At 39.7% G+C, this 17,490-nt stretch overlaps 1 protein-coding gene across 2 annotated transcripts in view; it reads right to left on the reverse strand.

Annotated features, from left to right (window-relative positions):
• Window positions 1-17,436, reverse strand: part of ZMPSTE24 (zinc metallopeptidase STE24) — a 43,824-nt gene extending 26,388 nt beyond the window's left edge. Inside the window, exons 1-5 of one of the 2 annotated variants that reach the window (XM_025289020.3) lie at window positions 17,188-17,436; window positions 15,068-15,214; window positions 6,811-6,897; window positions 1,332-1,448; window positions 462-614 (exon numbers count right to left, since the gene is read on the reverse strand). In XM_025289020.3, coding sequence (XP_025144805.1) covers window positions 462-614; window positions 1,332-1,448; window positions 6,811-6,897; window positions 15,068-15,214; window positions 17,188-17,310 — 627 coding nt within the window. In that variant the 5' untranslated portion in view covers window positions 17,311-17,436. The remainder of the gene's footprint in view (window positions 1-461; window positions 615-1,331; window positions 1,449-6,810; window positions 6,898-15,067; window positions 15,215-17,187) is intronic. The other variant, XM_006061926.4, reaches the window with a different exon arrangement.
• Between the last annotated feature and the right edge of the window lie 54 nt (window positions 17,437-17,490).

A 17,490-nucleotide genomic window follows, 5' to 3' on the forward strand; every position in this document is an offset into this window, starting at 1 on the left:
GAAGAAGGAGGAAGGGAAAGGCGGGGAAGGAGGGCAGAAGAAAGCAAATACGGTTATGCTTTCTTCTTCTTATCCCACTTACATCTATTCTCTCTTCAAAATATCCACGGTTTTTAGACACTGGAGCTCAGTCAAGGGTCATCAAAATTGTCAGTCATCACTCTGGTGGCAACTTACAAATGCACAGCCCCAAACTGCCTGACAACTGGATAATTAAAAGTAACTAACAACTAGCGTCTAGAATCTGTAAGAGTCAGTATAAGGAGAGGAAAATCTATGGTCAGAGTCAGCTCTCCTATTTCTATAGCTAAAAGCAGAAAACAAAAGGGGAATTTATATGAGCACCTATTTATATTTCTTCTGCTTCTTAAGAACAATATAGATGCTAACAAAGATTAAATCACAGTTATCTCACCAAGGTACACTTTGTAAAAGAAAATCGAAACAAAGATTTCACTCACCAGAGATACAACTAGCGTGAACAGCCAGGCATAAATAAAAAAATAGTCTCCCCCAATTTTAATAATGTAAAGTAGAAGTGAAGATACAGGTAATAAAATGCACTGAGTCACAACAAATTTCTTGATCGCATCTTTCATGAAGAAACCCAAAGTCTAAAAAAATAAAAAGTCATCACAAGAAACTGAGAAACTGCTTTTCAAATAATGAGTGAATAAAAAGGATACATTATTAAAGCAATTTTAAAAATGAAAAGGCAGTCATATAAAGACTATATGACAACAGGGGGCCTAAGAGAATAAGTCAATGCTCTGCATTTTACAGTTTAAAATAAACTTATTTAAATGTTATTAGTCGGACATGACTGAGCGACTTCACTTTCACTTTTCACTTTCATGCATTGGAGAAGGAAATGGCGACCCACTCCAGTGTTTTTGCCTGGAGAATCCCAGGGATGGCGGAGCCTGGTGGGCTGCCGTCTCTAGGGTCGCACAGAGTCGGACACGACTGAAGCGACTTAGCAGCAGCAGCAGCAGCAGCTGAAAAACACTAGATGTTAGTAGTAGAAGAGCTTATGGCAAGACCTTACACTATGATCTTTACCATATCTGCAGTTCCCTTTTTCTAGATTAATTCATGCTGTAAAATAGCAAATTGTTGTTGTTAGCCACTCAGTCGTGTCCGACTCTTTGTGACCCCATGGACTGTAGCCTGGCAGGTTCTTCTGTCCATGGGATTGTCCAGGCAAGAATACTGGAGTGGGTTGCCATTTCCTTCTCCAAAATAGCAAATTATGTTTTAATTACTACCAGCAGAGGACAGAAGTACAAAAGAGCTTCACACTGAAAAGAGAACATTGTATTCTCTAATACCTGTTGATTGAAACCATGCTTTTCTTCTATCACAAAAGTATTATAAAGACTCCAAGGCAAACCAGTCAATGCACTGAAAAGTGTAGCCAACAGCAGAAACACCAAGGACTGAGTGATCTAAACACAAGAGAAAAAAAGGCAGTTTTTTAATATTAATTCATTCCTCAAACAAATTACTAGGGAACAAATCAATGAGTATACACTAAGTACTTACTATAACTCAATGTGCTTGATTCTATGGGTAACACAAGGTCTAAAACATCACCTCCACCCTCAGGGCTTATTTGTAAGACGGGGGGCAATAAAATACTTCTTCTTTAATTACACGGGCAGCATATGAAAGTTAACTTGAAGTCATACAGACAAAATGGTTAAAAGAACTTAAAAATGAGAGACAGCCACATATGCTGATGAATTCAAGAGGCTACAAAGCTGATGAGACTGGGAGTGCTACTCTGAAGAAAAGAGATAAATTAGTGGAACAGAAGAGACAAAGAGGAATTCCACAGAATTTGTAAAAGCAAGGAGAAAGAAAAGAGCATCCTGAAAGTGAAAGATGACAAGATGATGGGCCTGGAGAAACATAATGGAGCATCAGAAAAGCCGGACCAGGGCAGGTGGGGCAGAGTGTGCTGAAATTTTCACAGAGCCCGAATCCAAGAGAGACAATTGTTCTCAAGGATTCCTTTCATTGCCTTTACAACAGATCCTTAGGAAATCAAAAGCTAAGAACTGCCTCATTTCTCTTCACAAACGTTTTCCTATGACAGTGGGGGACAAGGACTAATTAGCATAAAGGGACTTGTGGGGCGGGGGAAAGGGCAATGAGGCAAACAGAACCCTCTCTTTCCCTCCCACCACATTAGCACTTTCCCTCTTACTCCCCAGTGGACAACTGAATTCTTTCTTTTAAAAAAAATTAATTAATTTTTTGCTGTGCTGGGTCTTCACTGACGCGTGGGTTTTTCTCTAGTTGCCGTGAGCAGGGGCTACTCTCCAGTTGCAGTGTGTGGGCTTCTCAGTGCAGTGGCTTCTCTTGTGGAGCACAGGCTATAGGGCTTGCAGGCTTCAGCTGCAGCAGGTAGCTCAGTAGTTGCAGCTCACTGGCTCGAGAGTACAGGCTCAATAGTTGCGGTACTTGGGCTTAGTTGCCCCAAGGCATGTGGGATCTTCCTGGACTAGGATCAAACCTGTGTCTCCTACACTGGCAGGCAGATTCTTATCCAATGTGCCACCCGGGTAGCCCTTAAAACGGAATTCTTTTAAATGGGAGTATACCACCAAAGCATATTTGATTTGTTAGTAAAGATGCAGCCGCTACGTTTCTAAACATAGAAAAAGGGAGACGGGAAGAGGAAGAAAGGAGATTCGGCTACAACATGCAGGTGATTTATTTCAGCATTTGTCCCCAAATGGGAAATGAGATATTTTTTAAAAACAAACAAAACAGATTCCAGGACCTTCTTCAAAACTACTGAGTCAGAATTCCATCTTCAAAAAATATAACCATATTAAATAACAGAGCATAATGTAATCTTGGTATAGGATATGCTTGTTGCAACCTCAGAAGGCCACATATAGGATATGCTTGTTGCAACTTCAGAAGGCCACAAGCTCCAGAGCCCATGTGCCACAACTAGAGAGTCTGGGTGCTACAAAAAAGATCCCGCATGTGATGTAGCCAAATAATTAATTAATTAATAGGTCTAATTCCCTAATCACTGGGCTTATTTCCCCCTTAAACACTAAGATTCCAAGGGTGTTTTAAATTATTTTGCCTTAAACACTAAAACAGCCGGCACCATTCCCTGCCTATTATCAACCCCTCCCCTTCCAATCCATCCTACACACACCTCAGATGAATCTAAAATGCCACTTCTCTACTTAAAAAATTTGTAATGGCTTTAAAAGACTGCAAACTCATTATGCTTTTAACAATTTTCATAATCCAATCCCAAAATGCTACTTTTCACTACTCTTTTCTAAGACCCTTCTACTCCTAACAGATAACTGTATGCTAGCATTTAGAAAGATGATTGAGTTGAGGAAGATATTAATACTTTAGTTGAAAAAAGGAGGTGTGACAGTCACACTGGGAAAACTGGAGAACACAGAAACACCCAGGACCTTTTCTCAGAAGAACCCCAATTCTAACTCAGAAAGGAGAAAATATCTTAGAAACAAGATCTACTGGGCAGTGAGGGGAAAGGGTTTTGACTTGTAGCTTCTCAAAGGCAACATGATCTGGGCTCTAGCCCCATAAGTGAATAACTTAAGGTTCCAGGACACAGAATATTTTAAAGTCCTGTGCCATGAGGGTGGAGTGATCCAGACCAAAATGGTCTGATGGCATACTTCACCTCTTGTCTGAGATGAACCTACTCATTCCAGTTCATATTCATAACGTGGCAACAGAACTCTAGAACATTCTGAGTCTTTAAGTTGAGCACCTGCTGGAAAAGGTTGGGCCAAATCTCACTGTCAAAAAGTAAGGACACTAATTATGAGACCACTTGCTGATATTCTTGAAAGCAGAAAAGTGAGTGCAAGTCACTCAGTCGTGTCTGACTCTTTGCAACCCCCTGGACTATACAGTCCATGGAATTCTCTAGGCCAGTTTACTAGAGTGGATAACCCTTCCCCTCTCCAAGGGATCTTCCCATCCCAGGGATTGAACCCAGGTCTCCCACAATGCAGGCAGATTCTTTACCAACTGAGCTATCAGGGAATCCCAGAAAGCAGAAAGTCCTGTTGAAAAACACACTACCTATGCCTATGGATATGTTGAGGTCCACTTAGTCCTCTTCTTCTTTTTTTAGTGAAGAAATTGGTCTTCATTATATAAGAAGTGCATGCTTACTACTGAATTTTCTTAAGAGATAAGCAAAAATAAGGAAATAAAAATTGCCAAAATTCTCTCCAGAGGAAACTACTTTTCAAATTTTGGTATGTACTAGTTCAGGTTTCTTATAGATGTGAAACCTGTCTACAACAATGGATACCTCTATATGCAATCAAGGAAAATTGAACCAACTTAAATATTCATCACTAGGACACTAGTTGTATGAAAAATCTGTATGGATATTCACATACTTTTACTTTCATATGCTGCTTCATTACTGACTTTTCCATTCAACAATAAGTTATATGAAATAATAGTACAATATTATTTTCTCCCTGTCCAACTGGCAAAAATAAGAATATCATGTATATAATAAGTACTTTGGGATCCAAGAAAGAGGTATTTTAATACTTCATACACTATGAAAAAACATAAACCAAGAAGAGCTGTTTTAGGTAAGAATTTGATCAGCTCTTTCTTCTATACCATGTACATTAGATGTGAATTTCAATACCAATCTTTCTTTACTTTCTTTTTAAGTATTTATTCATTTGGCTGCATCAGGTCTTAGCTGTGGTACACAGGCTCTTTGGTGCAGCCTGCAGGCTTCTCTCCAGTTGCAGCACATGGGCTTCAGAGCACATGGGCTCTCCAGTCGTGTCACACACAGGCTTAGTTGCTTCGCGACATGTGAGATCTTCCCAGAGCAGGAACCCAAGTCCCCTGCATTGGAAGGCAGACTCTTAACCACTGGGCCACCAGGGAAGTCCCTATACTTTCATCTTTGTTGGCCAATTCCCTCTTTCAGTGATCCATCTTTGTGAAATGTCACGTAGGTTTATAGCTGGGAGACAGGAGACAACACAACTGCACACTCTGAATCACTGAACAGCAGTTGGGCAGTGACCAGCCACTGGCAGAATTTGAAGAGTGATGTGATCAGTCACTGTATGAGCATCTGTTATTTGCACAGTGATTTGTGAACTGAAGAGCTAGCAGGGAACTTGTACTTTATGCAGTTATGCACATAACATATTGTGGTAAGTGAAATTTGAAACTGCTGAGGGGCTGGTGTTATTAACTAAACCAAGGAAACGGAAATGTGTGTATATCAGAATGGCGCAGACTGAGGACTGCTGCCAGTACCAGGCACCCATCAAAGAAAATGAAGATCTATATACACAGACAGAAAGAGAGCTCTAAAACATTGTTAAATGCAAAGATAATGTCTAAGAACATTATATAAAAAACTTCCTGTTAAGGTAAGGAATATTTTTATATGTATGTATATAGATTGGGTTCATTAATTCACCAAATATTTATGAAGCACCTACTTTGTGACTAGCATTGTTCTAGGCACAAGTCACAGCAGTGAAGAAAATATGTAAGGTCTCTGTCCCCTTATAAGCTAAAAGTTTTGTCAGGGTGATAGATCAAAAGTAAACAAATAAACAATAAGATAAATGGAGGGCTTCCCTGGTGGCTCAGACAGTAACGATAAATGCAGACAGTGGTAAATGCATTTGTAAAGAAAATAAAATAAGGCGATATGCTTCACTGAAGAGTGCCATAAGGATGACATTGTAGCTGATAGTGGTCAAAGAAGGCCTCTTAGGAACCAGCCATGTTTACAGAAAACCACCTTAAACTGTTTACAAAACAAAGCAGAGAACAAGCAAGTAAACAGCAATAGTGCAATGGCAGGTCAGGACATGTCTACAAAAATACAGAGATATCACAGGAAGAGGAGGTCTTAAAAGAGTTTGGCTTCCTTAGAAAACGGTATACAAAAAGGGACGCAGGATGAGCTGAATTAAAGCCCAAGGTACCTACACATGTCATGTTGAAGAGATGCATCATTTCATATAAACAGGAAGGAGAGAACAGACCAATTACCAAGAAAAAGTCAAAAACAGTGTCCCAGCATCCATTATAGGCAAAGTCTCAGGTCTAAGGCTTTGATTCCAACACTGTACCTAGAATTCCCAGAAGTGGGCCACCAACTCAAGGAGCTCAGTGGAGATAATAGGAGATACACTCTGTCTCTGTTGAAAGTATCTGCTATACATGTGTAGCACAGGGATCTGCTTAGCTTAAGTTCAACAAAATTCATGCTTTACTTTTCACTGATTGCAGAAAGAAGTTTCTAAGAATCAGCTGCCTACCCAGAGGCTACATTACCTAGTTCCCTTGCATCTGAGGCTAAATGACTGGTTCACCAAAGAAATGTGAATGCCAAGGACAGGTATCACTTCGGAGACAAGGAGGTTAAGAAGGGGATGCACTTTCTCCACCTCCCATTCCTTCTGCCTGTGGGATGCAGAGAACATAGGGGCACTTAGGGAGTGGCAGAGCCATATAAGAAGAGACTGGGTCTCTGGCTTACCACATAAAAGGATGTCACCTGTCGACTCCCAAAACACTCACACTGGACTACTATGTCATTGAGAAATAAACTACTGTGATAAGCCATTGAAATTCTGGAGTTTACTACAGTAATGTATACTATCTTAACGTAAGTGGATGAGAACTACACAGAGAAACCTTCATTAGGTAGAAGCCAAAAAATTAACTTGACTAGAAAGCTGGCCAAGGAAGAAGAAAAGACTGACAAATATATGCTAATGAATGACATACCTCATATTCTGGTCCAAAACCAGCATAACCACAGAAGCGCCCAGAGAGTCTCCAGAGGTACGGAATTCCTCCAAAGAGAAGAATAAGCTGTAAAACAAAGCATATATTGGTCACATTTAAGCAGTACTAGAAACTACCATTGGAGAAGGCGATGGCACCCCACTCCAGTACTCTTGCCTGGAAAATCCCATGGACGGAGGAGCCTGGTAGGCTGCAGTCCATGGGGTCGCAAAGAGTCAGACACGACTGAGTGACTTCACTTTCACTTTTCACTTTCCTGCATTGGAGAAGGAAATGGCAACCCACTCCAGTGTTCTTGCCTGGAGAATCCCAGAAACCGGGGAGCCTGGTGGGCTGCCGTCTATGGGGTCGCACAGAGTCGGACACAACTGAAGCGACTTAGCAGCAGCAGCAGAAACTACCATATGAGAGTATGTTAAAAAAAAAAAGAGAGAGAGAGACCTATCTTATTTAGGATAAAACACACATTTAGACAAATAGAAACCAACTGAGATACTAAGGTTAGACTGTTAAGCAAAAGTTTTTCGCCTATACATTTTCTATGGATGAATTGTATACGTTATTTTATCTCAATAAAGCTGTTTAGAGACAGAAAGAGGGGAAAAAAAAAAAAAAAACTTTTGTCAAAAGACCAGAAAAGACCTTAAGAATCAGGAACTAAGCTTAGAATGACTGAATCAACTTATCAAAAATCCTACAAGTGACAGAAATGGGATTTAGGCCAGGCTCTATGGCTCCATAACTGGCTTCTCCTTGAAAGGAAACAGCTCTCTTGGTTAGAACAAAGCATTAGTATTGGTGTAACTAAACACATCCACCTACCAAACTGGGGGACAGAATAGGCTATCAGAGCCATCTCTGGATAAGGAAAAAGGGAATCCTGAGGTGGGAATCAGGGTTTCACAGGAGTAGGCCCCTTTCTCAGCACCACCCTTTGTCTTGAGCAGATAAAGTGAACAGAGATATTCACCAAACCAACAAGACATAGGAATGAGGGAGCAGTTTTTAAAAATGTGAAAAGAATATATGCTTACAAAACATGACTTCTCACAACAGATACCAAGTTTGTGGAAGCATTTTGTCCAAGAGGAGTCATTATATTGTTTTTTCACCCATGGAGCCTTGGAAACACAATGATCACACTCCTTGGTCAGAAGCACAATATTCCCATCCATTCAGACATGGTTCCTTGTGGCTTTGAGAATTTGGGGCATTATCATATATTGCACAGGTGTCCTTCCAATCCACTTTCCATTTTTATATATGTATCCATAAATAACATAGTGGTTTGGTGCTAGTGGTATTATTTAATTGCTAAGTCATGTCCGACTCTGTCTGACCCCATGGACTGTAGTCTGCCAGGCTACTTTGTCCGTGGGATTTCCTGGGCAAGAATACTGGGGTGGGCTGCCATTTCCTTCTCCAGGGGATCTTCTCAACCCAGGGATCAAACCTGCATCCCCAGCCTGGCAGGAGGATTCTTTACCACTGGAGCCACCAGGGAAGCCTAATATAGTGGTTTACCTATGCTTTTTAAGAATATATATAAATGAGATCATATTGTATTTATCATTCTACAACTTGCTTTTTACACTCTACATCTTTTTAGATCCATATATGGTGAGTTTTAACTTTATTTGGCATTATCAGCCTGTTCTCTAAAGTGTTTATACCAAATTATATTCCCATTAGAGCATTCCTGTTTTCCACTATCTCACTCATACTTGATCTATTCATCTTTCAAATTTTTAAAAATATTTATTTGGCTACCTCAAGTCTTAGTTGCAGCAGTGGGATCTTTTATTGTGGCACACGGGCTCAGTAGTTATGCTGTATGGGCTTAGCTGCCCAGAGGCATGTGAGATTTTAGTTCCCCAACCAGGGATCGAACTCACATTCCCTGCACTGCAAGGCAGATTCTTAACCACTGGACCACGAGAGAAGTCCCCATCTTTTGGAGTTTTACCAGTATGCAGGGGATTGATATAATACCACAGGTTTCAAATATGGTCTCTGGAACAGCATCAGCATTGCCTGGGAATCTGCTAGAAATACGTCTCCGGCTCCACCTTAGAACCAGAATCAGAAACTGGGAGAGGGGCCCAAGAGTCAGTCTCCAGTTATATGTGGTGTACAACCAAGGTCTGAAAATCACTATTTTAATAAACTGCTTTTTAAAAGTAAGGCCCCCTTAACTCTATATCCATTGTTTCCGTTTTAACTAACTCAATCTTGGGTATAAACTGTTTTCCCAGAGGACATGCTTTGGCACCACTCTGTGTGGTATATGCTCCACTTGTTGAACTAATTGACTTGGAATGGCATTTCCTTCATCCTATTCTCAATACTAATAAATAATGCAGAGTTAAGGATTTATAATGCTTTGGGGAAAAGGCTGGAACACCTATGATTAAAAGTCCAGCTTTTAAGTAAGTGTCAAGGGTAGCTTTAATATGAACTCTGAATGCATCTGGAAACAGCTAATGCTAATGTTTTTTGGCATGCTTTGGAGAACAAAAAACAAAACACAGCCAACAGTAAAGTTTCTCTGTATAGACAGTATGTCCTTTAAAAAGAACTAATGATGCCAAGAGAAACAAGTCACCTGCTTTCACATATATTATTTCACTAAAGTCTTGAAAAGCAGCCAGGCTAGGGAGCACAGTAATCTCTATCTTATAGATAAGGCGACTGACACTCAGAAATGTTAAAGTAACTTGCCCAGAGAAACCCAATGACTAAGTCATTGCTTTGTGTTGAGTAACGTACTAATTGCTTCATTTATATTATCTTACTCAGTCCTTGCCACAAATCATATGAAATACAATATTAATCTATCTGCTTCTCATCTTAAAAGAGGAGAAAAAATGAGACTCAAAGAGGATGAACTGCTCACTTAGAAGTGATCAGAAATTAGAGAAGCTAGTTTGAAATTTTTCCACTCTGCCCTACTCTACTCCCCAACCATTCCATTTCTTGAGAGGGCTCTTTAGTGACAACTATGAGATAGCAGGCCTTCCCTGGTGGCTCAGATGGTAAAGCGTCTGCCTACAATGCGGGAGACCCAGGTTCAATCCCTGGGTCGGGAAGATCCCCTGGAAAAGGAAATGGCAACCCACTCCAGTATTCTTGCCTGGAAAATCCCATGGACGGAGGAGCTTGGTTGGCTACTGTCCATGGGGTCTCAAAGAGTGGGACATGACTGAGCGACTTCACTATCACTATGAGATAGCAGGAAAGCTCGTCTCAGAGAGTGCAGACATTTTATATCTGGGTGCTTTGTCACATTTGTGTGAACAGTGGCATCTGTAATTGGTCACATGGGCCTCTTATGTTCCCTTGGGTAGAAAGTAGCACAGCAAGAAATTCTAATTTAATTTTTGTACTTTTTCTTTGTGACCAAAGCTTACAAACCAATTAATTTTAATCAACACAATGGGAACTAATGAACTTGCTTTCAAACAGAACAGGATTTCAAAGTAACACAAAACGCTTCTTATCTAATGGCAAACATAGTTTACTAATTCCCCAAGGATAAATTTACTATATCCATGTTGCCAGTCCGAGAGTTTCAAGAATGGTTTCCTTTTTAGATTCAGAAGAACAGAGTCTGAAACTCTGTTCTCTCATTTGGCAGTGAGGGTCACCTGGCCATTATATGATCAAGCTGTTTAATTTCTCTGAGCCTTTGCTTTCTCATCCATAAAAAGAGAATAATAATGCCTATATACTTTCTACCTCAGTGTGTGTGTGGCTAAGTCGCTTCAGTCATGTCCAACTCTGTGTGACGCTATGGACTGTACTCCCAGGCTCCTCTGTCCATGGGATTCTCCAGGCAAGAATACTGGAGTATTCTTGCTCCATGCCCTCCTCCAGAGGATCTTCCTGACCAAGGGATTGAACCCGTGTCTCTTACATCTGCTGCGATAACAGGCCAGTTCTTTACTAGTGCCACCTGGGAAGCCCTTCTAGAACCTCAGAGCACTGTTGTAAACATCAAACAAAACCATAAATATAAAAGCAATATATGAAGTGAAAATCACAACTCATACAATTATTATGAAGATGACTGTTACTGTTCCCAGCTTTAGCCCATCAGTACAGCTTCTAGTTTAAGCCATAGCACATTACAAAGGTCTCTCATTCTATATATGGATTCTCCCAACCTCTGTCATCTTCTAGAACAAACTGAGCCATTCCCATGGACTCCAAGCATAATAAACAAGCTACCACCCATCTTTCCTAGAATGGTTTATGTGACAGCCAAGGAGACTGAAAATATTTTCCCTGTCATTGTATAATGGCCTTGTAGGGGTAAGTAAATGAATTTCAAAGAATCAGACATCAATGAGGGGAAAGGACAGTGTCTAATTCTACCCCTCTACTTGCATCTGAAGGCTGATTTCCTACTTGGACCATGTCTCTAATAGAAGAAATGCTTCAAATAAATTAGCCAATACCAGATACAATTCACATATATCACACATGTATATTTTTCCTGGCTTGGCTGGAAGGCACTGAGTTTTAATATTAATCTTCAGTATCTCAGTAAATAAACTTGGCTTGGACTAGTAAAAATAATAAAAAGTCAATTCCGAAAAGACTAATTACTAGCAATCACTGTGTACCCCAAAAGGCAATATAATTTTATTTTTCAGACCATTTATTAATTTTTCTAAAATGCCTCTTCCAGAATCTTTGCCACTTTCCATAATCTTAAGGAAATTAGAGAGCTTCCTAACAACTTGGTTCTAACCACACTAGTCTTAATAATACATATTTGTCAATGCAAATTTTGTGACTTACTAGACAATTCTATAATCATTTAACAAAGCTACAAACAGCTGGTTTCTTTTACTGATGAAACAATTATGGTAGCCAATCTCAATTACTTTCACGTGTCTGTATTTTTGCCATAAGCTTCTTTGCTTTAAATATGTTGCTGCAAACATTTTCACAGCATAACCAACTGGCTGTAAATAAACTTCTTGTGAAAAATAAAACAACTGGTTGACAGTTTGGGGGTTGACAATTTGGTTTCAACTGCCCAAAATTAGTTAGCATAACCTGCAGTTAGTGATGTTATTGATGGCTTTACTGAATTGGCTTCTTACTTTGAAACACACTACTTCACAGGAGAAAGAGGCACTGAGGGTCTCAAAGGTGCACAGTTGAACCCATATTTCCCATAGAATTTTGGAACATCTATCAATGGACATATTACAATACACCAGAAAAAAATACAGTATAGAGGCTTTAACAAAGCAATACAGGGCTCAGTTACAAATATACATCCTAGGATTTGTAAACCAGTACTTCTCTTAACAAAGGAATAAGTTTTAATGAAAAAGTGCAATACTAAACAATGAGACAAATCAATAAGAAAAAAATGTATACAATACTATGAACAAAAGACTTGGAAGACAAAAATGCTTATGTACAATTTACAAAATAATATTAGTTATTACACAGTATTGACATGAATTCACACACATTTTAAATGCATTCAAATGTTCTACATTTTGCAATAATGTCTTAATTTTGGTATCAATTTTACATGCTTCATTATGTCTTTTTTAATGTCCCTCTTTTATTGTTCATTATTTTATCTTTTATGGCAAAAATGCCTTACAGTCAATTGGTTACGTGAAGAAAATGTTTGCAGCAAAGATGCTTACAGTGAAAGTACCTAAAACCTTATTTTCAATTTAGGAATCTTTCTCTTAGTGATACTGAGGGATCTAAAAGAGTTCTGGAGAAATTATGACAGAATATTCGCTCAAAAAGAGTATAAAATCAAGCCATGAAAAGACACAGGAGACTTGAGTGCCTATTACTAAGTGAAAGAAGCCCATCTGAAAAGGTTATAAGCTATAAGATTCCAATTACATGACATTCTGGAAAAGGCAAAACTGTGGGAATAATAAAAAGATCAGTTGTTGCCGAGGATGAGCGGGCAGGCAGGGATGAACAGGCAGAGCACAGGCCAGTGAGACTGTTCTGTATGGTACAGTAATGGCAGATATTTGTCATTATACTTTTGTCCAAACCTGCAGAATGGGAAATACCAAGGCAATGTAATTATGGACTCTGAGTGATAGCGATGTGTCAGTGTAGGTTAATCCATTGAAGTGAACGTGTCATTTTGACTCAGGATGTTGACAGTGGGAGAGTTCTGCACATATGTAGGGGCTCAGGGTATACGGGGGTGTCTGCACTTTTCACTCAGTTTTGCTGTCAACCTAAAACTGCTCTAAAAAACAGTCTAGTCTTTTTTTAAAAAAGAATATATACCCATTTTTCATTAATATAAACTTATGGATTCTATTCATGTATATATCACTCTATATTGTACTATTTATCAATAGTAGCTCTTAAAAACTTCAACAAAATTTAACTTATATAACTTAATTTTGTGCCTAATGAAATAAGTAGAGTATGCTGTTTTGGCTCAGTTAGATATATGATAGATACATAGAATGAGTCACATTTCAGAATAACAGAATGGTGCTGAGTTTTAAACTAAGTTTTATAAATGGATAAAGAGTAGCAGATCTGTCTTTAAAAAATAAATAAATAAAAATAATAAAAACGTAAATAAATAAAAGACTTCTGGGGGTTAGTGACAACCATGACTATGATGATAAAAAACACAACAGACAACACGCACGGAGCATTTACAGTGGATCCAGCCTTGTTCTCAGCATCCTACATATATTAACTAATTTTCAATCCTCTCAACAACACATGAATGAGAAACTATTATTACCATACAATTTTAATGGAAAATTTTAGGCACAGAAATGTTGAAGGACTTGCTTGAGGTCACAAAGCTAGTATGATTGAGCTTAAATTCAAACTCAAGCCACTGCAGTTCAGTCAGCTCTAAACCTCAACAGCACGCACTTTCCATTGTTCCTGCTGTTTACTTGCTCAGTCATGTCCAACTCTTTGTGATCCCATGGACATAGCCTGTCAGGCTCCTCTGTCCATGGGATTTTCCAGGCAAGAATACTGGAGTGGGCTGCCATTTCCTTCTCCAGTGTCCATGGTTCTCAGGGGTGGAAAACCAAGAATCAGTTTTATGGGTGCGGGTGTGAAGAAATCTTACTCATTTTATGTGTAAAGCACAGTTTTATATACACAGACAGTACAGAAACAGACATACAGATATCTGTGGACGGGCAGTTAGGAAAATTGGCTAAAAAGTACCAGGGTCAGGGGCCAGGAAAGACCATAAGAAGACAGAGAAACGGCTTGGTAGTGTATAGCCTCTCTTCTTTTAGCATGGGGATAGACTGGCCCTGTTTTACTAAGTAAAAACTATCTGTCACTCATTACTTCATTCAGTAAATATGAATTATATGCTTATTATATGCCAGATACTAGGTATAAAATGATAAACAAGACTTTAAAGTACCCTGTCTTTAAGGAACTACCAGTCTGTCATCCAAACAGGCAAATTCAATACAATGTGCTAAGTAAGTACTCTGATGGGAATAATGATGGGATGCTGCCTAACCCAGGCTTGAGGGATGGGGAAATTTCAAAGAGTTTCTTAGAAGAGATGATGTCTCAGATCCTAGTGGAAGAGTAGGAATCAGGCCCCAGTGCAAGAGTGAGATGAAGGGGGACAGAAGGCCAGCCCAGACAGAGATACCAGCATGTGAAAAGACTCAAGGTCATAAGAAACCAATCTGGGTGTGAGATGGACAATAAAGAAGTGGGAAGAATTTGGGGGAAGGAATAAAAAGATGAGGCTCAAGTAAGCAATGCCCCAGTCAAAAGGACCCCTTAAATCATGCCAGGAAATTTAGACTTTACTCTGAAGCAAACAGTGAGCCAGCAAAAGGTTTTACGTAGAATAACATGATCAGAATTGTGCTTCAGGATTCCTTGGGCTGCAATGTGGAAGCCGGGTTAGAGTCATGAATGAGGCAAGAAGATAAGCTGAAACTGCTACAGAAATAACTTACAATGTAAGGTTCCTTTTTCCTATGTGGCCTCAGGGTAACAGTTACCATATTCCACAATTTTCAACTGTCTATAGACAGTTATGTTTCTGCCTCTTTTGCTCCCACTCATTACTATCAACAATAAAGGTTAAGAAAGTATTCTGGGATTTGTAGGTGTGGTACCTACCCTCTTTTGTGTCACAAAACACAAAAATGAAAATAAACGTTACAAGATATTAAATAATTTGAGAGATTGTCTCTCTAAGAAGTAAGGTACTCACAGTGCCTTCAACCTCTGAATAGAGTCCTGACCAGAAGCTGAAAGTACTTTTATCCAGCTGATACAGTCGAGATTTCTCAAATGTTTCTGAATCCATGATCTGTCCTAACTCCAGCGGTACATGAGTTGTAGTTTTATATACCCGTCTCTGAAATATTTTGAAGAAAACACCTTAAGGAAACAGTCAAGCCAACTTGTTACTTATTATAATAGTTGTTTACAATCAAACATTGACTGGCTTATAACATTAACTTGCCACTTAAGCCTGATGAATTTGCTCTATACGTGCACAAATACTGCATTGATCAAATACACTGACCGTTAAAAACAACTGGTGAAGAAAGTAAAAGGAGAAAACCTGAAACTAGGTGACCAGGTGAAAATAAAATCAAAGCTGTCATCACACTTAAGTTCGCACAGGTAAACCAAAATTGTAACACTACAAAGGCTACCAATCATTCCAGGGATAATATATATCCTATCACACAGAAAACAAATCCCTGGATAGAAGAAAGTAAATATGCTAACCATGGGTATTAACAGCTACAGGGACTAGTCATTAAATTTGATTCTAGAAGCCAAATTAAGGGAAATTTGAAAAATGACAGAAACAGATCAGGTCCTCAAGAGAGAAACTCTTATTATACCAAACTCTAAAAAGTAATTTCAGCCCATGGTACATAATAGAGGGAACAGATTCCACATAATATAATGGACAGCATTTTCTACAATGGTTTTATAACAAATGGCTTTTCTATTTATTATTGGATACCTTAACAAACGCTTGGTAGTTGGTGTTACATTAAAGCATAATTGAATAAAGAAGACTACCAAAAAGTAGTTACTATAACTAGGCTTATTGTTAAACATAGGTAGATGTTCAATAACCCATCTTCAATTTAGACACGACATTCTGTGTGCTTACTTTCTGCAAAGGTATTCCTCTAGGCCTAAAGATTTTGTACTAATGAAGGTATCCTAAGAGCTTAGTCAGAGAACCTACTGCTATACAGCTTAACACCTCTTTGAATATCATGGACTAAAAAAAAAGAAATCTAGATAGAATCCAAACATTGACAGACACAGAAAAATTAAAATTTTCGATTTAAAGATTCATACAGAATGCAATCTGAGGGGGTATAGCTCAGTGGTAGAGCATTTGAATGCAATCTGAGAGGAAAAATTTGCAGAGGAAAAAAAAATGTAATGCTCAAGAAAAAGTTTCCAGCAATTAAAAAAGGAAAGGTTTTCCTAACCATCAGAGTTGACAATTCGGTGCCAACACAGAAGAAAACCAGCAGTGAAAGACTGGTCAATTACACTTAAAAATCTATCTCATTTAAAAGTTCACATTTCAGAAATTCCCTGATGGTTAAGTGGTTGGGACTTCTGCCCTTCCACTGCCAGGGCGAGTAGAGAATCTAAGATCCCTCAAGTAGTACCGTGCTGCCAGAACAAAAAAAAAAAAAAAAAAAAGTTCTGATCTGTAATCCATCAAACTGTTAATTCTGATTATCTCCAGGGAACTGTTACTAGGTAACTTTCTACTTTACTGTTTGAACAAAAACAATAAATATGCTTTTAAGAAAATACTGTTCTTTGGGCAAAAACCAACATATGTGTTTCTTTTTTTAAGGGAAAAGAGTTCAGGGTCTTGGAAGGACTGAGAAATCTTTATTTTCAGAAAACGGCTTCCTAGTCCTATGGTTAAGCGAGACACAAATGTCATGGGGAAGCTGTGATTCTAAACTTGTAGCACCTTCCTTCTGAAGGCTTATGGGTTGCTGTCAAACATAAAGGAGGTAAGTCTGGGTCCGAGAATCTTCAGGAAGCTGTGGGGTAGGTACAAGAGCTCAGGCCTGACAAGGCGGAAGCCCCGATTCCTCTTTCACCAGGCCCTAATCGGCCTGGGGCCCATGACCACGTTGCGGAAAACATTCTGAAGCACCAGATTCCCTCAAGGCCTACCCCGCCACCGGGCCAAGCTAGGAGGCTCACAGGGACCCATCACGTCAAGGTTGCTGCTGTGGCCGCAGCAATCATCCAGGGACTTGGAGTGGAGAACGAGGCTGGCCTAGGCAGGCCGGGTGTCGGGGTCAGGTGGGCCCTGTCTAGGCTCACCTGCCGCTGTGCTAGGAAGGTCTCCCAGAGATACACTGTCCAGGAGAAGAGCAGCACGGCCCCGAAGATACGCTTCTCGGCCGGCATCTCCCACATCGCGTCCAGCAATGCCCACATCCCCATGGCCACCCGGTTCCGCCGGCTCCTTCAGCGTGTATTGGTGCCACACCGACACCCGTCCCCTCAGAGAGTCCCCGCAGTGTCACAGCAATACGCGTCCCTCCCGAACGCCCCTATACCGACACCCCGCCCATCCCATTCCCTCCTCTCAGCCCGCAGTGTTACACAGACACTCTTCCCCAT

Source organism: Bubalus bubalis, chromosome 6 (assembly GCF_019923935.1).
Source record: "Bubalus bubalis isolate 160015118507 breed Murrah chromosome 6, NDDB_SH_1, whole genome shotgun sequence".
NCBI lineage: Eukaryota > Metazoa > Chordata > Mammalia > Artiodactyla > Bovidae > Bubalus > Bubalus bubalis.